This window comes from Necator americanus, chromosome IV, assembly GCF_031761385.1.
Source record: "Necator americanus strain Aroian chromosome IV, whole genome shotgun sequence".
NCBI classification, from domain to species: domain Eukaryota; kingdom Metazoa; phylum Nematoda; class Chromadorea; order Rhabditida; family Ancylostomatidae; genus Necator; species Necator americanus.
The window spans coordinates 28,916,614-28,940,132 of record NC_087374.1 but is presented as its reverse complement, the minus strand read 5'-3'; the positions used below and the strand labels follow the sequence as shown (position 1 = coordinate 28,940,132).

At 40.6% G+C, this 23,519-nt stretch overlaps 5 protein-coding genes across 9 annotated transcripts; 4 read left to right on the top strand and 1 right to left on the bottom strand.

Moving 5' to 3' along the window:
- Positions 1 to 2,703: 2,703 nt before the first annotated feature.
- RB195_003085 (uncharacterized protein) lies at positions 2,704 to 2,967 on the bottom strand (the record flags this gene model as incomplete). The annotated part of the gene is made up of 1 exon (XM_064200605.1): positions 2,704 to 2,967. One exon carries the CDS (start codon positions 2,965 to 2,967, stop codon positions 2,704 to 2,706), a length of 264 nt encoding a protein of 87 aa, XP_064056486.1.
- Positions 2,968 to 3,191: 224 nt separating this feature from the next.
- Positions 3,192 to 13,815, top strand: RB195_003084 (uncharacterized protein; the record flags this gene model as incomplete). Of its 2 annotated transcripts, XM_064200604.1 has the most annotated exons (17): positions 3,192 to 3,261; positions 3,364 to 3,370; positions 7,045 to 7,145; positions 7,436 to 7,519; positions 7,966 to 8,120; positions 8,481 to 8,549; positions 9,532 to 9,637; positions 9,707 to 9,774; positions 10,190 to 10,297; positions 11,715 to 11,883; positions 11,989 to 12,132; positions 12,188 to 12,273; positions 12,385 to 12,490; positions 13,072 to 13,203; positions 13,274 to 13,370; positions 13,442 to 13,578; positions 13,634 to 13,815. In XM_064200604.1, the coding sequence occupies 17 exons, from the start codon at positions 3,192 to 3,194 to the stop codon at positions 13,813 to 13,815; spliced, it is 1,821 nt and encodes a 606-aa protein (XP_064056484.1). The 2 variants fall into 2 exon arrangements, with proteins under 2 accessions (XP_064056484.1, XP_064056485.1); XM_064200603.1 differs by lacking the exons at positions 3,192 to 3,261; positions 3,364 to 3,370 and having other exon boundaries at positions 7,070 to 7,145.
- A 1,373-nt stretch (positions 13,816 to 15,188) lies between these two features.
- On the top strand, positions 15,189 to 20,961 carry RB195_003083 (uncharacterized protein; the record flags this gene model as incomplete). 3 transcript variants are annotated; one of them, XM_064200602.1, is made up of 10 exons in its annotated part: positions 15,189 to 15,261; positions 15,420 to 15,490; positions 15,732 to 15,858; positions 17,303 to 17,386; positions 17,783 to 17,937; positions 18,019 to 18,087; positions 19,923 to 20,095; positions 20,161 to 20,280; positions 20,323 to 20,419; positions 20,486 to 20,572. In XM_064200602.1, 10 exons carry the CDS (start codon positions 15,189 to 15,191, stop codon positions 20,570 to 20,572), a joined length of 1,056 nt encoding a protein of 351 aa, XP_064056483.1. The 3 variants fall into 3 exon arrangements, with proteins under 3 accessions (XP_064056483.1, XP_064056482.1, XP_064056481.1); XM_064200601.1 differs by lacking the exons at positions 15,420 to 15,490; positions 15,732 to 15,858; XM_064200600.1 differs by lacking the exons at positions 15,420 to 15,490; positions 15,732 to 15,858; positions 20,323 to 20,419; positions 20,486 to 20,572 and adding an exon at positions 20,913 to 20,961 and having other exon boundaries at positions 15,189 to 15,297.
- A 254-nt stretch (positions 20,962 to 21,215) lies between these two features.
- Positions 21,216 to 21,437, top strand: RB195_003082 (uncharacterized protein; the record flags this gene model as incomplete). Its single annotated transcript, XM_064200599.1, has 1 exon — positions 21,216 to 21,437. One exon carries the CDS (start codon positions 21,216 to 21,218, stop codon positions 21,435 to 21,437), a length of 222 nt encoding a protein of 73 aa, XP_064056480.1.
- Positions 21,438 to 21,456: 19 nt separating this feature from the next.
- Positions 21,457 to 22,093, top strand: RB195_003081 (uncharacterized protein; the record flags this gene model as incomplete). 2 transcript variants are annotated; one of them, XM_064200598.1, is made up of 2 exons in its annotated part: positions 21,457 to 21,639; positions 21,959 to 22,093. In XM_064200598.1, the coding sequence occupies 2 exons, from the start codon at positions 21,457 to 21,459 to the stop codon at positions 22,091 to 22,093; spliced, it is 318 nt and encodes a 105-aa protein (XP_064056478.1). The 2 variants fall into 2 exon arrangements, with proteins under 2 accessions (XP_064056478.1, XP_064056479.1); XM_064200597.1 differs by lacking the exon at positions 21,959 to 22,093 and having other exon boundaries at positions 21,457 to 21,723.
- Positions 22,094 to 23,519: the final 1,426 nt, after the last annotated feature.

Sequence of the window (23,519 nt, the reverse complement as noted above, 5' to 3'; positions counted from 1 at the left end):
ACTATATCATATTTTTTTTTCTCCAATGAATATATCATACACCTCTTTGTGCAATTTAATCTGGTAGAGGATATCGGATCCTGAAAAAAAAAAGCTCTGCTAACATATCTGCCTTCTGGACTTGGTGTGAATGAGCCGGTAACTGTGCAACCGCAAGAACGTTTAAATCCACCGTTCTATTTATTCGATATAGGATTGAATAATGTGATGGATCACCATCTTTTCATCTATATTAATTAGTTAATAATTCATCTTAAAGGCATCACTCCACGAATCTGAGGTTGTACGGATTTCAGATGGAGTATTCGTAAACGGCATATTAGATTATGGAGAAGGAGTGATTCCGTCCATTTCTTCCTAATTGCCGTAAAAAAAAACGGCAAAACTGACAAAAAAAACTGCGCACTATTTCCTACAATGAGTTCGATAGGAGCGCGCCAGCCTTGTGCACGCGCCGCATCTTCAGGGCCGTTTCTTTAATTATGAAGAAATGGACGGAAACACCCCCCTCTCTATATTCTACGATCTCCTATACGAATACTCCACCCGAAATCCGTACCACCTCAGATTTGTGAGGTGATTCCTTTAAGCAAGCTCAACGGTGTCTACTCTCTTTTTTCATGTGTTCGTGAAAAAAGATTAATTTTATAGTCTTAATCCACTATTAGTTCAAAAATAAGCATAAGAATCTTATTTGAAATGCCGGACACTTTTAACAGTACCAATGATGAATCACAACATTGCTCTTTCAAAAGGTTTCGTTTTATAGAATAAGAAATTCTTTGGCATTTGGCAACCGTTTGTTCAACTTTTTTCTCTTTTGTTCTCTTCTATGTTTCGATCAAAGCTAAGAAAGGCGAATAGCGCTTCGAGAATGACGTAATACCTGTGGACGATCGCATAAATTGGATGCAAGGTACAAAACATAGTCTGTGTCCTCAGCTACGTTCTTTTTCTATGTGATCTAGGATAACGCATCCATGAATTCCTTATTTCTCTTGAAGCATACCTGTGTGTCCATTGTGAAGCTGTTCACCACTTTTTTCTTCTTATTTGTTAACTTCATTCATCTTAACTAAACACATTGACGATGGGTTTTTTTTTAATTTCGCGCACTTCCGATCAGAGCGTCATTTTTGATTTCTTGTATATGCACGAATAATCCGTGTGTCGTATTGGGATTATTCATGGGTTATGCATGTGTCTGTGTATGTTTTTCTTTCTTTGTTTCTACTTTTTCTGTTTCCAATAACAGGTGATTCATAAGTGCCAACGATGGACTTTGAGCCGTCATCTATGTGTGACGCCAACCTTCCAGATTTGTTTTTCTATTTTTTCTTTCTAAATTCGCTTCTTAGACCGAATTTTTGGACTTTCAGATATTCATCGTTCAGATGTCTTTCTTTTATTTCTTCCTATCCCATTTAATTAATAATAGTTTTCGTTTTCGACTCTTCGGTTATTCGGTGGAGCGTCGATCGTATTTTTAATTCTTTTAAAGATTTTCTTCACATCAGAGATATTTTAACTTTAAATGATTGCAATTGTAAACATATGCAGTTTCAAATCAAATATTGAAGATCTCCGACTCCGTTCTTCAGTGTTCCACAATACATTCTGGAACAAAATTGTGAGATTTTCCGCACTGACTGCTTCGAAGTTTTCTGGGCGGCCTGAATATCTTAAAGTTATTTTACGATCTATAAATCCCTTCTGCGTCTTCCTCCTAAAAGAAACCATGCCTCGAATCCGCTGAAAAAAACAAATTTGAAAAAAAAAACATTACGCTGTCACTATTTTGGATCATAGCAATATTTTATAACTATTACAAGCCGAACCTTATTACTTACCTACTAGTTCCAATCCGAAATCCATGCAAATAATCAAGAACATGTGTAATTTCCTTGCATTGTTATTTTCTTGTGAATTAAATAGTATTAGAGCACATACTTACGTGCGGATCACTGAAAACGAAACGTTCCGATACGGATCCTCTCACGAGCTAAACACGAGCAAGGCTGCTTCATTATTCACCTCTGGATACATCAGTTGTTGATTAACGTATTTTTTGCCAAAATAAATAAATCAATAAGAATTTGTGCATTGTTGTGTTTAACAGTTTTGCTTCCGTGAGAATTTTCCTGGAGAATCACGGCGAAATTTTGTTCCATCGAGTGGTTAGTTTTTATTCCGGTGCCACATTACAATTTATGAGGGGGGGTGTAGAGTTGTTGGTAAGAGGTCCACTATGATCGCACGGTCGATAGTTCGAAACCTGCGCAGTGCCAACGAAGCCCTTCATCCCTTTGGAGTCGAAAAAATTGATGCCAGAAAAGTCTGGGAGAATAAAAACACTGGTTTTACTCATCGGCTAGCCCCCCCCTCAATTCATTGTATAGACCAGATACGCGTTCGTGAACCTCGAACGATTCTGAATTGAATTGGTCCCTTAGCGGACTGAAGAGCGCCGGACACTTTATCCTTTATCCTTTATCCCTTATCCTTTTATCCTTTTATGGTGACCGCTGAGGCCAGAATGGTTCACAATGAGTCCTTCAGAATATTATTTTTTTTATCGTATGCTGTTTTTTTCTCCGAAACCAAGACAGTGATCAAGAACACAAATACACAACAATATTTCACTTCCAATAAAGAATAGTGCATCGAGCCCCAAGAGCCATGAAAGAGTCAAGCAATAACCGTTTACATTTTGAGCGGATCAATCTTTTTCACTTTTTTCACATCTGCCACTTTTGTTGCTTCCTCAGCGGCTTTTTTCGCAGCTGCTTCCTCCTGTTTCAACCTCATCCGTGCATCACTCGAGAGTCCAGCGTTAGCTTCTCGGGCTCCAGCTTCAGCTTTCTTCTTCTGCTCCAGCAGTTTTTTTATGTTTTTCTCACGAGCGAGGTTACATTGATTTCCACACGTCACGATGATATTAGTCTGGCAGCTTCTTAAAGGTAGCATACCACAAATCTGTGGTGGTGCGGATTTGAGGTGGAGTATACGTATAAGGGGTCGTAGATTATGGAGACGGGGGTTGTTCCGCCAATCTCTCCCCGAATCACTGCAAACAGCCGGCCCCTGAATGCTACTTTGTACGATGCCTTCTATTGCAGCGCGGCACCCTTGCACGCGCAGCGTCCCTTACTGCATATCGGAGCACTTCGAATTGATTTTCGACGAATCGCATGGCAGAGGCGGGGCAAGGGGTGGAGCATAGCAATAGGTGGCGTCGTAAAAAACAGCATTCTGGAGGCGGTTGTTTGCTGTGATACAGGGAGAGGTGAGCGGAACTACCCCCGTCTCAATAATCTGCGACACCGTATACGGATACTCCACCTGAAATTCGCCCCACCTCAGATTCGTGGTATGCTGCTTTTTAGCTTTACCTGCACTGTTAACCGGCCCAATACAAGTGTTTTGTTCATTTCTTTACTAATTTGCTTTAGATTTGAGCAAACTTTATATTTTCCCATTCTTACTGATGAAGAGGGTGAAAATTCTAACCAAGAATTTTCCTTGATTTCTTTTTGTGAACTATCGGCTACAACATGTACTATGTCCCAAATTCGTCGAACTTCAACATCATTGGTCATTTGACCGAGACACCACACAAACTGTGCTCATCTACATTTTTGAATTTGAATTTCAATGCCAACAGTTTTAGCAAAACGTACTTTATATTTCTTTCATGAGTGTTTGATTATCATACTATATCAATAAGAAACCGTTTTCCAAAAGTTTGACGAGACAATACAACAAGAAAGGAATTTTTCCCGAAAATCCTAATCTTTGTGGTTTTCTCGCTCATCACTGCCTCATTATATAGCTATTGCATGTATGAAATCATGTTTAGAGGCATTGTCTACAAAAATACTGTTGTGGTCGAAAAAATCAAATATCAGAAATATGTTTCATTTGAAAAATTGGATTCGAATGTTTCAATTCAATTCAAATGCCAAACTCAAATTTCAAATATCGAATATTCGACGCTAAGAACAATATTCAAGCGAATGAATAACTTTTAAGTTCTGAACACTCATCAATCCAAAGAATTTAATGTTGAGCGAATATTTATTCGAATCCGAGAACTTGATCCTAATGTATTCAAATAGTCGAACATATTAATATGTCGAGTATTAAGTTTTGATTATGAATGGTTTGGCTATAAATTTGATAAGTGAGCCTTTTCAAAAATTCGATTGAGAATATTTATTTTATTGGGATGTTCATGGAAAATTGATCAAATACCAATATTTTATCGACTAACAATATTTTCAAATATTACGAAGTAAACGTAAGTGATAATTCATTGATAGGAGAAAAAAGTGCAGTGAATTTGTCGAATCCATGAATCATCCTCTCTTCTCTTCATTCTTCTTCACCTGATTACCGTTTGAATTCAGGCGTTCTTGGTTGATCGTAACAAATCAATGGTTTAATTTTTCATTTCAATACAAATATGAACTGAAATTCGTGATGTTTCTCCAGAACTCAAGAAAGCAAATTAACTCCTTCCGGTAAAGGTTTATGGTGGATTAGTAGCTTATAGTAGTTTTAGGACTACATCTTCTTTATTAGGGGATGGGAAGTGCATAACGTCCCATCATTACTGTTGTGTCCACACAGCAGCGGTCTTTTCCTTGTAGAAAAAAATTACATTTTTTTTACTACGTCTCAGAAAAAAGAGTGAGAACCGTGCAGATAAGTAAATGGATAAAAGCGAGAATAGGTAAAAATATGAAATATATGGGATGAAAATGAGTATAAATATTCGTAATTTTCCATGTAATGCAAATGAACAAATAATAAACATAAATAAATGACGAAAATAAATAATTTAAATACTGATATTCAAATGTACATAAATAAATACCGCTTCACGAGTTTGCTTTCACTTCTCATTTTTAGGACCTAAAGAATTAAGAATTGCTAAGTGTAGATTAAGTTAACTTTAAACTAACTTTAAATTTAAGTGTGGATCGTACAATTTCGTACATTATCATTCTATTACGTTTCTACTACAAGTTCCAGGCTCCCTATCAAACAAAATACTGTTTTCGATTCTTCGGATCGCAATAATATCGATATCGTGTACATAGCGAGTTGATTGAGATCGGGCGCGGCATCATCGTGGCTGGGTCATCCACTCGCGGGTGCAATTTGGGTGCTTTGAGGGATCCCCACCAATAGGTCCGTTCCCTTTCCAATGCCGACCTACTGCATCGTCCTTTGTCCTTTGCGGCAAAATTCGCTGTTATGTTGTGTTAATTACGGATTTATAGCTGCAGGATTAAGCGAGGGTCGTGCTAGAACGATTATAGGAGGAAAGGAGCAACTGTAACTATGTGTTATTATGTAGTTTGTGCTTGTTACTATGCCGTGTTCACTCGCACTCTGCTATTTTCCCTAAGACTCTCAAGTACTCATAGTTTTTTTTTTCCTACAAAGCGAATTATATTTGTGATTAATACGATTCCAGTGAGTTTTTATTTGACCCCAGTAGATTGGGGGAATTTTTGAGGAAACAAAAACCGAACATATTCGTGCCGCCCAGCCAACAAATCATCGTGACGCCATATTTGGGCTGGGGCGGGTAGGCATAACTGTAGACTGTAGACTGTATACTGAATTTCTCATCTGGAATATTTGAGGAAGAAATCACCAGACTTAATTCAAACGAATAAAACATAATAAAAAAATTAACTAATCGCGAACATTAACATTAATACCTATCGTGTTAACTACCGTACCATGCACAACTGACTTATTTTTCCGAGTTAAATGCGTTTGCTTATCGAAGTGCTTATCATCAAATTGATGGTTTGGAAACCTTCCCACGATTCGTTAGGTGTGGTTTAGGAGTATGAACGTGATTTCCCTATTATTCCAAAAAAGCCGGATAAAATCGCTTTGCGTGACTCCGTCTCTCCAACGATGCAACCTATGACGCGATGAAACACGGGCAACTTCGCCATCGTCCAACGTTTGAGATCCGAAACAAAAAAGAGTAGAACTTGAGCAATAGAAGGTGCCCTACAAGAGAATTCGCAGAAGCGTTGCGAATTGCCAGATTTTATCACTTGTAATAAGTTGGAAAGATCACTTAGCGGTGTTTCACGCGTCTTTTTCTGGATTACTAAGGGAAACTGAGCGTGGTCACAAGTTGTATGCTCCTGAACTACACCCCTTTCTCTGTGTACTCGAGGAGAGAACCCAACATCGTGCCAAATTCATGATATGTTGCATTTAAAGCCTGTCTCCAAAGTGCATTCGCACTACCGCAGCAGGAGGGCGCCGACGTGTAGGTCCGAGAGATTTGGCGCGGTGCTACAGCAATAGAATTTTCGTTGCCGTGCTTTGCGATTGTCGTGGACAGATGAACGTGTCACCGATGATAGGAGAATTATTTACAGGTTCTTATGAGATATTCGCCGACATACCGGCAACGCTTTCAACATCATGTATTAATATACGGCTGTAACAGTCGTTGGTTCAGTTTTCGTCGATAGAAATCTATTATTAGATGGCCTGCAGCGTAGGATCGTAGGGGGTTCGCCTTCTCTTACTTGATCAGATTCTTGCAGATGCTCGTTTTCAGAAAAAGAACCTTGTTTATCTCTAAGATAAGATTGGTTATAATATGTTACAGTATGAGTATTACGTTGGCGATAGATCCCTATGACGATACCGCTAGATGGCGGTGTCCTTTCGTCCCGTTACTTACGTCAATTGCGGCCCTTCGTTGCGATGTCATGGACAACTCCTCTCCATACCTCACCACATAAAAACAGTTCATCATGATCATCGCTTCAGGCTCCTTAGCACCTGAAGATTTTCATAATCGTTTACCTTGTCATAATTACGGCCAGGGGAGACGTCCATCTTCATCCAACGCTTCACATTCACTTCCTCGCGTTTACTCTTAAATTTTCTTCTGTGCTCTTCTCTTCTTTTTTTCTCTTCCATCATTATACTATTGCAATTTGCCAATTTTTTCCTATTATTACTATTATTATTTTATTTCTGCTCTATTCAAAGGTCTCTTTGGCACCGAACGAGTGGGATGCTTACTCGGATATTAAACCTGTTATGTATTCTTCAACTAATCCTTGCTACACAACAACTACAGCAAGAACTGAGTAAGTGTTTGACGGTAACATGTTGAAGAACATCTGCTACCGTAATCTAACCAATCAGACGTTCACTTCACGAAAGAAAGCAGGCGCTTTGCATTCAATTCTGTTGCTAAAACATATTTCTAGTTTTTCGGTAACATAAATGTATCTTTTGCCATTCATGTTCAAATAAGATAATATACCAGAAGATTAATAGTTTGATCTCAAAACTAGTTTGATCTCAAAACCAGAGAAAAAAAAACAACTTCAAAGGAATAGTACAGCAAAACTTTGTTTAAAGTAAAACATTTCAGGTCCTTATGACATCGAATTCTGGGATAACATCGCAAAAGAAAATATTGGGCGAAGGTTGCAAATGAATCCACATCTATTGAAAGGTAAATAGAAATATTTGTGAGAAATTGCTTAGAAAATGCATAACAGTACTAGCAGCGTCGGTAACTCACTAATTTTCTCCCAAATCTTCGTAATGTCCGAATCATAGAAAACACAAGAATTTTTGCAAGAATTCATTGGTACTGCCAGAACAGTTGACGAACGTCAGTCGGTTTTCTAGCACTGTTGCAGGTTGATGGCGAGGGAATTTATACTCACATGTAGGTGACAGCATTGTAAACATTGTTAGCAAATCAGTTTAATTCTAAGTGTTTACATATTGGTTACACCCCACTTACAGTAGTAGTTAATGGTGTTTTTTTCTTTTCTGTGATCTTTACTGTGTGACTGTAAGTTAGATAACAACAACACGTTGCTTAAAAATTCCGCACTTCTCCATCTCTTAATTTTGCAGCCTTAACTCCTGTATTATGATCGGCATTTGCAGCAAAGAAACCAAAAAATGTGATCCTATTCATTGGTGACGGTATGGGCATCTCAACAGTAGCCAGTGCTAGAATCAATAAAAACCAGATGGCAGGAAATTCTTACCTGAACGAACCGTTATTTTTTGAAAAATTCCGCTCAGGAGGATTGGTTAAGGTAAGCTTGTACTTATTGGAGAAATATACATTCCATTAGAAGGTTTCTGAAATGCATGAAAAAGCCGTAGCTTTGCTAACTGACTACAGGATGAATATGGCATTTCAATGTATATCCTGCCATATGCTTTCATGACTTCCTTAAGAGAAGAAAAAACTCCTTTCTTGTTCGCTCTAGTAGTCAACGCTCGGTTACTGTAACCAGTCCTTACTTTCTTTTTTTTTCTTACGTTCATGACTAAGCTTTCGGTAGAAATGAAAAATAGACAGATTGAATCACAAGATTTTGGATAGAGAAATCCTGGGCTCTTTATCGTTAGGAAAGATCAATTACAGAAAAATCGAAACACAAAATATTTAGACGAGCTCGTTCAGTCACCATGTCACAGATTCGGCAGCTGGAGCAACGGCGCTGGTCACAGGTAGAAAGGTAAGTGATAATTTTTTGCAGAGATTTAAGAAAGTAGGTCTCTGTCACAAGTTCTGGAATCATTTATGAGTCACATAACATTAATTTTTTAAAAAATGACACAAGCTGAATAATCTTTTGGCTTCACGATGTTCTACTGTAGGAAAATATTTTTGATTTCATTCCAGAAGTTGTGTCAGGTCTGTTTTCTTTTCCTCTCAAAGATGCTTGTTACTAATCTACTGATTTTACTGGAAAAAAATATTCTTGTTAGTGGATTTTTACGATTTTTTTTGCAACAAAACTCGGTCAAGGATCCCAAGTCCTACTGCCCCTTAGTTATCGGCAGGGCATTGAAATGCTGTTACTTGCTTCCTTGCCGCATATCCGGCGTCCCTTGTCATACGGTATTCGGCCTGCTGTGCCACGAAAGGCTGTGATAGGTCGGCGCCAGAGCTGCGTCCATGGTGGCGTGGGCGCAATAAACTGATGCTGATCAGGATCCATATTCTGAGTGACATCTTATGAGATATTCATCCTTTAAACTGTTCACAAGTGTATTACTATTTAGTAGTGTTATATGATAATTCCTCAATGAAGGAAAAAAATCATTGGTATGTTTTCGACATATCGCCAAACGTTCTTTTTTAGTTCAGTAACGTAGAGCTTTACCAACATATATACGGTCTATACAGTAACCTACGAGGTTGATTGCTCTACTAAGTCAGTTCCTTCCTCTTCTCGGACAACATTAGCAGCAATCAATCTACCAGGAGGATCTCTAGGACAGATGAAAATCTTGGTTGTCCTGGGAGGGGGATTTGAACTAGTAATCGCACAGACCTAGTACTGACCTCTTACCACTACGCCACATATTTCATAATCCCTATGTAGTCTACGATAATACCAATCCGCATTAAATAAATGATAAACAGTAAATAAATATAGTAAGTAATAATGAGTACGTATCATCGTTTTCGAATTGTTGAATGATGTTACTTAGGTGGACTCGAGCACTTTGGGTTTAATGCCCAAATCTGGAACCAACTGCACCGTTGAAAGAAATCTCCACATTACAGACGGGATTGTGGAAGGCGCTTTACAAAAAGGTATCTGCTCATCTCTCTCATTAATCTAGTAAAAATAGATTTAAAAGTCAAGCAAAAACTTTTTTTAAGGGATAGCTGTTGGATTTGTAACTACAACCCGAATCACACACGCTACACCAGGAGCGCTTTATGCGAAGGTAAGTGTTCTCAAGATCCGACGGTGTTCTCAAAACATGATAACTGGCTCTTTTTGTTAGGTTTTCGGTTTTTTAGTAAGTAATTCATACTTGCAGCAGATTTGTTTTGACACTCTGAAAACATTGATTTTCCCCAGTAACGTTTAGTTTTTTGAATGTATAGGTATAGACATCTTAGAGAGCTGCATGCGGGGTACGGTAGCCTTAAAGCGGGAAAAGTTTTTGTTTTGGAGTATGCCTATCTTAAAATCGCAAATGTAATAATAGAACATATAGAATAGATGTAACAATTGAAGATTAGATTTAAAAAAAGCTCGACTATCGTATTCCCTTATGAAAACTATAAAATAAAGGAAAAAAATTGTGAAGAAGTAATGAGAATAGAACCCGATTCCATGTCACATCCATTTTTCAGGGGATACGAAGAGAGATCGAATATGATGGCGCAGCGAACAAATCTGGAATTTTAGGTTGCACTGACATCGCAAAACAACTCCTTTCTTACCCGGCGTCTGAGTTCAAGGTAAGAATTTTCCTGTAACACTGCTGGAGATGTTTGTTAATGTAGTTTCGCCTATTTGAATGTGCGATGTTACGTTAGACCCTACGGACGAACGTATCGTCGGGTCAAAACGACATGAAGGACGGTGCAGTTGCGTAAGCAGTTGCCCTCAAAGCGGTGCGGTGGAACGTAGCGGTTAGGACCGAGTGAGGACCTTTGCCGCCACTGTTCAGTTCGCGATAGTCCCAGCTCGATTCCAACCGCTTTCGAGCTCAACCGCTTACGCAACTGCACCATGCTTCACGTTATTTTGACTCCAACGTAAAATACCGCGTGAAGGTTCTCTATCTTCCTACTGTGTTCAGTTGTGTTTCTGTGGACCTACAGCACACATCTTCACAGTTGCATCCTCGCCTATTTGTGCTCTCGGGCAGTAGAGCTGACCACTAATGCTAGGATGCTAGGACTGATTGGTTGAGATGGAACCGTTTCAGTCATATTGCACCACGATTCATGTCGTTCTGAATGGATTGTGTTAGGGCAATCGAACTTTTCTTTTGTTTTGATCTCTTTCAAAACCAGCAGACCTATTCCATTCAATATTCTAGGGGACTCAAGTGCATAAAAAAAAATTAATTAATATTTTATGCTGATGAAAAGTGAAACGAATGTTGGGACTGGAGTCAAGTTTCGGTTGGAAATACTTCGATAATAATACTAACAATAATACTAATACTACATAACACTAGTGCTAGATAGCAGAAAAAGAAGCTGTGAGTTCTGGCTATCCGTTGTACTCTAGTTGCACAACCCGACTGAAATACCATGAGTTCTTTTCTTTTTTTTTTTGGAAAAGGTGTTTCTTATTTCAAAATCAGCTTGCTAAATACTGCAAATAATTCTTTTGCATTCTGTTCGCTTGTTTCCGAGAAATATTCAAAAATTTCTTCAAAGGTGCGTTTTTCGCAACTTTACTTTTCGAGCCGCTCCTTTGCATCACCACTTGCTTTGGCAGCGATTTTCCTTCAAAAAAAAAAAACTTCCTTGCGAAAAAGGTTATTCCAACTCATAAGCCACAATATTAGCGATTATAAAAATATGACGAAAATATGATTAATATGAAATATCTTCACTGAACGAATTAACAATGAGCTGAGACAAAGCTTCGAAACAGCAAAAAAAAAACGTTTGGGAGTGACTATATGACTATTTTATGTTTAGCCTATATATTTTTCATATTTATTTATTTATTTTATTTTCTTATATTTTTTGTTTATTTACACATATTTATATATAATAGCTAGAATTTAGTCACAACAAAAGTTTAATGCGCAGGGTCTCCTGTCGTACAGTTCCAGACAAATAAAGTTTTTGATGGCTTTTAACTCGAGTGCCTGAGCTGCGGAATTTAGAAGATGAAAATCCTACGCGATTTTAGGTGATGATGGGTGGAGGAGCGAACTTCCTATTGGACAAATCTCGAGGAGGAATGCGTGAAGATGGAATGAATGTTGACCTTGAATGGAGTAAACTAGGTGGAAGTAGACGAGTGATAAGTACTAAGGATGATCTACACGCACTAAGAGCAAGTGACGAGAAGTTGCTAGGTTCGTGATTTTCGCGAAATACAACATTAAATACTTGGTAGACCTCGATAGTAGAAATTTCGCAGATTTTGCTTGATTTTTTACATTCAACAATAAATTTGCCAGGTATTTTCACCGGTTCGCACTTTCCTATGTATCTGAAGGAACAATTAGAAGGAAAGAAGACAGTTCCACGACTTGTGGAAATGACGAAAAAAGCAATCGAACAGCTTCAACACGATGAGGAAGGATTTTTCCTAATGGTTGAAGGTGAGGAACGAAGAATTTTATTAACATGGCGAAAGCCTCTCAATGAACCTATCAGGTGGTAACATCGACATTGCGGAGCACGCAAATCAGATGCACCTTGCGTTTGCTGAATTGTACGAGTTCGAAGAAGCTATTCGAAAGGTCTGTCTTGTTATCGCTCCACCTATGCGATACGCAGCCATTAATCCATCCTTGTGAATTCGATATTCGGCACCTTTACTCTGAATTGATAAAATGAGGCTCAAATTTTAGGCAAGAGAGATGACTGATCCCTTAGAGACGCTAATTATCGTCACCGCAGATCATGGTCATGCTGTCACCTTACCCGGCTATTTGCCCGTTGAGAAGAGCATCTTCAGTAAGTGTCTCATAAAACAACGTGCAACGAAAACATACTATTATCCACCAAAAAAGAACTTATGGATTAAAAACATATTCTTCTGGGAAGGCCCCGGTTCATACCAAAATTTTCTGCATAGTCATGAAAATATCCGGAAAATCAACCATCTTGCACATATTCAAACGTGTTGTTTAAAGAGTGGCAATAACGAAATGAAAAAACAACAACCGACTCATCAAAAAAGGCGAAGATGGCTGCACTTCGGTGTTTTGTATCCTTTTCTGGAACAGTTCAGGAAAGCTTTAGACACTGAAAGCAATTCCTGCAGATGCATGATGTATGTATCAATATGACTAGTTTCATTTCGAACAGCTGTGTTAAGAAAACACGTCTTTTTCCCGTTTCTTACTACGAAAAAAGATTGGCACGATATTTTCCTCGTTTGCTGAATCGTACGAGTGTCATTGTCATTGTAATTGTCACTCATACCATTGATTCCCACATTGAGCAGCAGGATACTGGTGATTTTTGAGACTTGTTGTGACACCTAAACTTACTATGGAATCCATAAAAAAATTAATTACAGTCATAATTTCCAGGCAGCGATGTATCTACGGGTCTTAATGGAAATCATGGACAGAAATTTGAAGTACCTGGCATATTCTTTGCGACAGGACCAGGATTTCGTGGTGGTTTCTCATCTGATGGCCATGTTGATGAAGAAAAGAGCGGTACGCTTATATTTGCACCATATTTGGGACGCTAATAATCTCGCTGTAAGTTTGATTGGGTTGGATTCAGCTCATCCACTATACACCCACCCAACTGCTGTTCCAAATATTTATGGAGCCCATGGAGGCGAGGATGTTGGTATATGGGCCGATGGTCCACTGGCTGAGTATGTGACTTCTATTACTACCATCGTTCACTTCACCCAATACGAAAAGCAGATGAAGTTGTTCGATTAAGTCTGTTTTCGTCATCATTGGAGAATACTGAGGTGGCCTACCTCATCAAGTTCCTGCTGTGCACGGGCAACACGAACCATACTTTTTGCGAAATCTCGTCGCAGGGCGAAAACTTAGAGAGGAAAGGCTTCATGACAGGTGACTGAGTTTGGAACTCTTGATTTGTACCTGTGCAGTAACGAATTTTCTTCAGGTTTTGTGGAAAGCATAGGCACAGAAGGTTTGGTCATCTCGGCGATTTTTCTACTAGCTGTTACCGTTCTGTCGCTGCTGACAACAGTTTTTGTCACCTTATTACATTTCCAACAGAACCGACGCTGCCTACGACACTTAAATTGCAATAGTGAGACCACCCTTGTGAAATCTCCTTTGTAGTTCCCTTACTCGATGATTTTATCCTAGCTCGAAGCTCATCTTTCTCAGTGAAGAAGATTCTTTTGTACACTTAGTGTATTGATTTCTCTGACTGGTTTCCTTCAAAGAAGACTTTATCTAATGCTAAATAAAGATGCTCGGTGAAATTTTGTTTCATTCTTCCTGTTTATCCTTTTGAAAAGATGTCTTCACACCTAAAAGGTATCAGGAAACAGGAAAAGCTTCACTCCCTACTGGTTTTCTTTATTTTGCGTAATTTTCTCGTACACTTCCCCTCACTTGGTTTATAAATGACATTGGCAGTTGAAAAACTCATTCACTGTAACTATGTCATTATGGAAGAATGTGGAAGAATGGCGAATGAACGTCCTGCGATTCGTCGAAAATCAATTCGGATTGCCCCGATGGGCAGTAAGGGACGCTACGCGTACAATAGATGGCGTCGTACAAAACAGCATTCTTCAGCATTCTGTTTGCAGTAACGCGGGGAAAGATGAGTGGATCCACCCCCGTCTCCATAATCTACGACCCCGTATACGGATACTCCACTTGGAATTCGCACCACCTCAGATTCATAGTATGCTGCCTTTAAGGACGCGAACAAAGTTTTTGGGTGTCTTCTGTTGTCTCCACGAATTGGTCCATTTATTTAGAAACCTCGTTTTCAGCTATTAAAACTCAATGCGACATCTTACTATGCCGAGGTTCATTGAAAGTCGAATTTCTCGATACGTTTTAACGCTTTAACCTTAATCATTGACTGTGGGAAAAACAATTAAGCGCCACTTAATTAACTCTACGCGAATGTAGCTCTCCAAAACAACGATTTGAGGTTCATTCTGCGGTCGTGATCCACAGTTTCCCACCTATCTTTCATTAACATCATCACAACACATGTTGCAGTATTCGATGATGAAGATACCATGAACCTGAACAGTCTATGGCAATGCGGTAAATGATCCACGGAGGAGTTGTCGTGGTCTGAAAGCTCAACCTATGGGTTTCGTACACTTCATAGGAAAACTGCGGTATATAATAGGATACGTTGTAAATGATCGACTCAAATTGTCTTCAAGCAGCTGCGCGTCTACGGCAACCCACTTTCTAGCTATTTGTAATGTATACACTCATGTGACTCTTCTCCTTGTCTACGGTGCATCAGCCACAGCCGGATCAACACACTTAGGACTGCTGCTTCATGGTAAATGATGAGGAAAGCCAGGGTCGAAGTCTTCGTTGTTACTCATGACGGACTCTAGCTAAAGTCTAAGATGAGGTGTTAATCACAAGCGTTGTTTTGCTTATTTATCTCATTTTCCCGCTATGATCCGGTAAGATTCATTTGTTAGAATTTCATCCCGAGAAAGAGTCGGATGCTTGTCCAGGCGTTATTCATACTCTACCTGCAACTACTTCGTGTATCGGAACAAATTCAACGAGGTCTAGGTAAATTAGAGATCAAATTGTTCTACTATGGCACAAGTATGTATCCTTTATTCATCTACGAAAATCAAGCAAAATCATCCATGCAAACCTACAAGTGTGGGAGCGAAAAGTGTCCCACAGTCAGAAACGAGATAGGGACTGATATTTCCTTTTTCTAGAACGAATCCTCACCACTACAGCTGATGTGATCGCACCTAACATTGTTTTTTCTTGCAAATATGTGGCTAGGGTACAGCACACTTCACCTGCCTTTACGACGATGAAGAACATTGCCGATGGCAATTACTCTTTCGTTAGCTATTGAACTTACCATTGCAAGCACAAAAGCGACCACGATTGGACCGCCCCCAATCAATACTTATTGGAATGATGTTGTTGTTATCATTGAAGGAGAAAAGATTAAGCGTCTGGCGTTATTCATTCCGCTTGGACTGCGCCACCACGTTCACTTAAATCCCGAATCATTTGAGGTTCATGAACGTGTAGCTGGCCTATACAATGACTTGCGGGGGCTAGCCGATGTGGCAAATCAGTGCTTTTATCCACCCAGACAACTCTGGTATAAATTTATCGACTCCAGAGGGACTGAAAGACTTGGTGAGCATTCGGGCGGATTCGAACCTCCGATCTATGGTGCAGGCAGTGGGACCTCTAACCGGAACACTACAGCCGTTGTTATCACTAGCAAATATAAAGATTGGAGTATACCTAAAAACAGTCCGAAGCTGTTGTTTTGGTGATTTACTTACACAACTGTAGATTGGCAGAAGATACTAACGTTGTGCAATGTAACAAGCAACACCTATTAAAGTGGAGTGCTGATGGACATAGAGACCGCCGCAATGCCGGAAGATTTCGAACCGAATGAATTTTGTATATCTGCTTAGATTGTGTGTGTTTTGATGATAAATGTTTAAATCTGCAAATGTTGGAATATTTTCAACCAGCTGATGCGATGGGAAAGTTGGGTACTGGTGCTTCGAGGAGCACACCAGCGAAAATTACGCCATTGAACTACGGCTGTGCCAGAGTGGAGCGACTTTAATGTTCGCTGCCCCAGCGTAGCGTCTGATAGCTTCAGCACGCTCGAAGGTAACTATGTATGTGCTCATTGCAGCAACAGAATAGCCAACACACGTAAGAGTTGTAATCCACACAAAACTCCGCAAGATAATTTGGCAAATAGAGAAGATTTGGTTCGAAACCGGTGATTCCATTCTTAGCTTCCTAAGCCATGAATACGGTTGATTTACTTGCGTCGTATCACGTCTGAGCTAAATTCATAATATAAATCTGTAACAACTTAGTGGAATACGTGTGCGCAAATTCTGAAATGCTGATACAAATGCAGGATATGCTGCTGGGGTGTTGGTTACTACAGACGTCTTCGTGTTGAGATTTTTTCAAAATGGGACATCTCTTCATAACTGATTTCAGCCGCCACACTTCACAGGGCTCAATTCCGTGCTACCTCGACGGGTTTGATCCGCTGCACAACAAGGAACGGTGAATGAAATCCAATGCCGCGCATGCTCGTAAAACGACAAAAGCAGCTCGCATGAGAAGCGTCATGTCGTTCGTCGTCGTCGGCGAGCTGTCATGTCCTTCGCATCTTTTCTGGCGAAAGATTTTCACTTATCGCGTAATGTGCTGCATTGCAAAAAAGCAAAGAATTCGGCTGTGCAATGAACTGACGAGACGCTGAGTGTAACACAACGTTGTCGACATTGCGTTAACGCTAGGAAAAATTTTAGCACTGATCCTGCTTACTGTATTGTTTGCTGTAACCTTCTTCACTGTAACGATACTGGCTATGAGTTGACATAAGCGCTCGAGCACTATGTACAAAATAGAAATATCTTTCCGAGTTCGTTCCTAGGTCCATCGACGCGTTTAGCGTGTTCTGCACACAGGTTGGTCATTATAAATTTGCAGAAATGTTTGTAATGACACAACATAATAAATAAACATAACAATTATGCACTCACAGCAGGAACATACCCCTCTGTGAAGTTTCACTATTATTTTCTGATGATTTCAGCCCTTGACGATGTTCGATTTTGGAATCTGCTCGGAAAGGAGAATATCAGTCGCAAATTGAAGTGGAATCCGCATTTGCTCAAAGGTATGCGTTGTTTTTTTTTGAGAGTTAAGATCTACAATATTAGTGTGCAAGTGCTGATGCGCAGTCCTTTCTCGTATGCTTGTTGCAAGGATTATGTACGCGCGTGCAGCCTGTACAATTTCTTGCGGAGGCATCCAATGTAACAAATCAGTGTTTTTACCCTCCCAGACAACTTTAGTACCGTATCGTCGATCCTGGAGATATGAAAGATTTACCTTGCTCCAGTGCGGTTTTGAATGATCTTCCGTGTAGTCAACACCGAACCTGTAACCGATCGCACTACATCCGGTCCAAGTGTACTATAGTATTATATTACCACCTTAGCGGTGGAATAACTTCTAATCACCACTACCATTGAATCAAAAATTCTCTGTGTCATGAATTTTGTGCTTACAGCAAAGAGGCCAAAAAATGTGATTCTATTCATTGGTGACGGAATGGGACTCTCAATTGTGACTCCTGCAAGAATCAATAAGAACCAGAAAGCGCGAAATCCATACCTAAACAAGCCACTATTCTTCGAAACATTCCGTGCAGCAGGGCTGGTTAAGGTAGGTACTTGTTATGGTTAGTTGGTTGAGATGAAAAGATTTTTATCTGAGGATGTCGTGTATCACTCGCAAAATATTTAGACGAGCTCTTTCACCCATCATGTTACTGACTCGGCAGCAGGAGCAGTGGCACTAGTCGGTGGAGTGAAGGTGGGTGTTAATTCATTTGAGAGAGCGAGGCTAGCTGTTCTTATTAGTTGTTTTGAAGGAGGCAGATGTGAGAGGTTTGACTGTGACTGCAAGAACGACAGTTCAAAATTACACTAGCGTCCACCAAGTGTTTCATCCCAGAGTGTCAACATGCTGGTCCCAGAGTCGTCTTGAGGGATAAAAACACTGACTTGGCAAATCGGCCATGCCTCGCAAGTTATTGTGTAGGCCAATGAACGTTCTAAGACCTCAACGGCTCCGAACCGTAGTCGTTTGGAGTATCGCATCATCATATGGATTCTGTTAGGATTCTGCAGTATATATAGCACTATGTTACTGCACCACTATTCAAAAGAAGAATCCAAAGACTTACGGTTTCTACTACAGCATAACCTGATAGACACTTTTAAAAAGTGAAAGAGGAAAGTTTTGGTTTCCTTACATTTTCTGCACTATTCGTTCTCCGCTTGAAAAATGGGTATTCGTTAAACAAAGGAGGGCCTCTACAACATTTCAATCGTGAAAACGAAAGAGTTCCGCCCGTATGAGCCCGGGAATCGCAGTCCCCGCTGGTCAAATTTTTGCAATTTCTCTATACTTTCAAGATGTTTCACCTCCTCCAATCTCTTCAATGTCTGCAAATTGTTACTCATGGTTTTTTGAAATCTCACTTTCTTTTACATTTTGCAGTTTATTTGAGAGTATACTTATTGCTGCTGTTTGCTAGCACTCCTATAACACCATTTTAGCGTTCCGCAACATTAGCAGTTGGTGCGGGCTAATCATGGAAATTGATATGCTTGGTTCAGTTCCAGATTGAGTGTAGATTGTTTAAAGGTCCATTTGCATGATTCCCGGCGTATAACACAGACAGTTCTCATTCCCTTGAACGAAGGAATAATTTGAAGGGGATGCAGAGTGATGAAAAATTTAAATGAATGCAGGGTTTCAAGTAAATTGATAGAAATTTGAGATAAACACATATAAATTCTACATCTAAATTTGACAAAAATATATTAAACAAAAATATATTGAAACGGATGCAGAGTGTACTATTCCAAGTGAAATAATAAGAATTTGGGATAAAAACAACACCTAAATGAAGAAATGAATTTTGAACTGAAGTGAACGTGGTGGCGCATCCGAATTGAATTGATCAACGCCAAACACTCACACGCACACTTTTTATAGCAAACAACATGTTCCTGTGAAGGGCCGTTTACGAGTTTGATTACTACCTGCACGTGATGGACCAGCTTTAACTAAACGCAATCAGGCGTTTGAGTGCACGCATTGGGAACGTTCGAGCTACGTATCCTGCACTATGGCGAAAGATTCGTATACATTGCAAAAAAGTCCTGTCGTCTAGCACATCGCCAGAGCCCTTAACCTGAAAGGTCAACTGCCTGGGGGAGCATGGGATCTTTTGTAACACCATTCGTTTCGTCACACTGAACTGCCGAACACTATCGAGTGAACTCGAACAAGCTGACCTGTCCAAACTTCTACGACATCTCATTGTACCGTTTATTACGCTGCAGGAAACACACATCAGAGATCGGCCCATCATCAAAAATTATGCCCTACGCTGAGGCGGTGCTGATGAAAGGAAGGTGGGTGGCTGCGCGATAGCTGTGAGGAACGAATATAACAACCTAGTGGAGGAATTTGGGTCAACTTCGCTAGATTCGCCTTTGTACGACTGAGAGATCGCAGACGACGTAAACCCCGGATCGTAAGTGCCCATGCACTTATGGAAACCGCTGAGGACAGTGATAACAACGCTTATGATATGACGCTATGATGAACTGAATGCGCTGATGTCTAAAATACAGACTCGGCAAGTGGTCGTTGTTGGAATCGACACAATTGCGAAGATGGGGTTTCAACAACTATCCAGTGTGCTTGGAGATCGGCAGGAGCCAACCTTTTCAGCATCTGAAGACAAGCGTAAGCGGAAAATGAGAACTCTCAGACTACTTCCTGACGAGGAGGATTCCTCAGTCAGGTACCCGAAAATAGAGCTGTTTGGGACGCCGCGTTCAACTCTGACGACTGTGCAGTTCTTTTCAGTTTCAATTTGCAGTTCCACAAAAGAAACAGAGGAGTTCCTATTACAACCGACATGGCAGGCCTGAAAGACGAAGAACGCAGAACAAAATTCCGCCAATGTGTGCCTCCCTCCGCAAGAAGGTATCCGTCACGGATCCTATGAGCTATTGATCCATGTTGGAGTACGGGCCAGAAAGAAGCTCAGCGATGCGGATTCGTCCACAAAGTGAATCCAGGACGCTGCAAAGGAAGCGCTCCCAACTCAGATGCCGCAGAAGAAGTTTGTTTTTGCATCTGCGGCGACAGTACAATTCTGGATGTGCTGCCGCAGCAGTCACGATTCTAGCCGGGAAAAGCATCTGAGAAGGATATTGTGTTACCAGCTGCAAAAAGACCGCGAAAACGAATGGATTTCAAGAGCGAAGGAGTTTGAGAAGGCGTAGAAGAACAAGAACCAGCGAAAAGCCTGTTTTACTAAACTAGTATAGCGGCATGCATAGTAAGATGAAAAGATGTTCTCCAGTCCTCAACACTGCCACTGCCAATGAAGTGACTATCGGTGGGGCAACCCTGCCACTTTGCAGCGATCAATTCAAAACCTTGCTGAACCGGGAAACGCCAACAGCTCCTGAACTCGAGCATGTTCATAGCGGTTAACGAAGAACCACCGATTGAGCCGGATGTTCTGGTCTGTATACAGAAGATGAAAAATGGAAAATCTGGTGGAGACGACGGATTAGCGCAAAAATGCTGAAATATCTTCCTCTATCTAGGATTTGTGAGATGACAAAGATTATGTTCAATCTGTTCAATATGGACTGACGAAAGATACCTGACTTGTGGAGGCGCTCTATTATAATTCCCTTCCACAAGGTGTCCATCACGGACTCTGGGAACTATCAAGGAAACTTTTTGCTGCGTGTTATATAAACGGTTTTCGGTGCGGATTATCCTGTACCGACTTGTTGAACACCGCGAAAAAACAGCGCGACAAGCAGGTTGGCTCTCGTCGTGCGTGATCTGCGATTGATCAGGTGTACATAGGAGAGTGATCGAAATCTGGCAGTGGTATTCGAATGCAGTTTCTGGACTTTGAAGCCGCTTTCGACTCCTTTCACCAAGGCTGTTTTCTTGACGTCCTCCGAGCCGATAGAGTACCAGGAATGTCCGTTCGCTTGCTTGATGACATGAATCAACGAACAACTGCTGCTGTTCGAACACCAGCCGGATGTACAACATCGTTTGAAGTGACAATTGAAGCAAATCAAGGAGCAGTGGCAGGATTCCTATCTGTTTAATTTTGTCGTGGACGACATTATGCGAAAAACAGTAGATCAGTGTCCTGTCGACATCGTTCCAGCACCATCAGGGCGCCTCTTGACCGATCTCGAGTACGGTGACGATGCTGTTATATTTGCAGCACGAAACCTCAACATGTCAACTTTGTATCGAAGCTCACTGCAGCCTATGGACTACGTCTACGCCCTGATTAATGCAGATGTGGGTCTATTCGAGACATCGGACGGAAATAAAAGGTTGATGGATAAACGAACGAACTCGGCGATGAGTTCGATCGGTTTATGAAGACGAGGAGTTCTGTTATCTGGGGTGTACACTGAAGAGCAACGGCAGCCACGAGAAATATACTCAGCAAAGATGCGCTATAGGCATTTACGCGTTTAATTCCTTAACGAAATGGTCGACCCCCATCACCAACGAAGTCAAGCTGCGAGTCTACCTATCCGCAATTCGCCCTATCATGATGTGCTGATTAGAGACGTGGGAAACACTGTCTGCGCTTGTTTGATCATATATTAAGAAGACCAGCAGACCACCTTGTACAGCGAGTTCTGGAAAATTTGTCGAGTTGAAGCTGGGAGAGGCCACCTGGCCAAAAACGGAAGATATGGACAGAGGTGGTGAAAGAGGGCCCGTAGATGCTCGGCGTGGATAGGCGAGACGAAAGATTTCGGAGGATGTGGAATAGTGACGAGTGGATTGATTCTGTGCAAACTCTCGCAGAAGATCGAGAAGGTTGGGCAGAGCTATATTCATGGACGGCACACCTCGGCGAAGATTCGAACATTGCCGTCAGGCGAGAATATCAGCCCGCCGATTAAGACAACTGAGTCAAGTCTCTTTTTTCCTTGGAAATCGTGTCTAGGCCCTCCAACTTTTCTCCTTTGGCTCAAAAAAAGTTTATGACGGACAGGTGGTTCCATAGGGATAGGTGAGTATATGAAACATCAATTATTCTGGTAGCATCCCTTTTATAAACCTCATAATTGTATTCGATGAAATTCTTATCAAAATGGAAATGTGCAACATTTTAGGCTTGTAGTATTTCAGTATTCTTCTCTCGTTAACATAACAAATGCTCGGCTGTTTGGAAAGGTTAGAGGGATAAGCAAACACGCCGACATACTCATACCTTACTGTGGGAATCCAATAGGAGGCTCATAACTCATAACATATAGTACCAAATTACGGCTCTACAAGAAGTAGGCGTGTAAATGCGAGGGATTCCGGAAGTACTGCTCCTCTTCCGCATTAGTGGTGGTCATGGTCTTGACTCCCGCCAATCATCCCCACAGATCATTCACCAGTCATTTGACGACGATCAACAAGTCTAAATTCAAATGACGGAGGAGCGGACATTTAAACTCGGTAATAGTAGAAATGAGACAAGTGTGGCGCAGTCAGTTATATGTCCGTTGCAGCCACACGGTTGTCGGTTTGAAACCACCCTAGCGCAAAGCAAGCCTTGCAACCCTCGATAAATTGGTATCAGACTTGTCTGGGAGGATAAAAACACTGAACACAAAGCAACAAAAAGCAGAAAAACAAGACACTCGAAAATCAGGGCAGCTTCGATCGAGCTGCTTAATTCTAAACTAAAAACAACATCTGATATTTAAAATCCCTCTGAGCTGAGTGTAAAAGGGTGATACAGGTGCAAAGGAATTCATGCCATCAAGCATTTGTTGCGTTCTCAAGCTCTTATCCAAAATCACGATTCATAATTCGCAAAAAGACCGCTTATCATTGGAATTTGTTTCAAAAGGTGAACCCATTGCAGAATCGGAATATGAGCTATGGGAGTAAACCTCACGTCCCAAAGAGAATGCTAGCACTGAAAAAAAAGTGGAAAAATCTAAAGCTACGAAAAATTACCGATATGGTACACGATAATGCGGAAAATCCTTGAGAGAAATCTATAAATCCCGATCTATGCACAGATCACTCTTGAACAGCAGAAAATGAGTGTAGTTGCAAGATGGGAAAAGTAAGCGAACACAATTCTTCAAAGGAAAGAACATCCGTAATCAAATAAACAATTAAAAAGTGTTGCTATACCAATGAAAAAGTCTTCCGTGTAC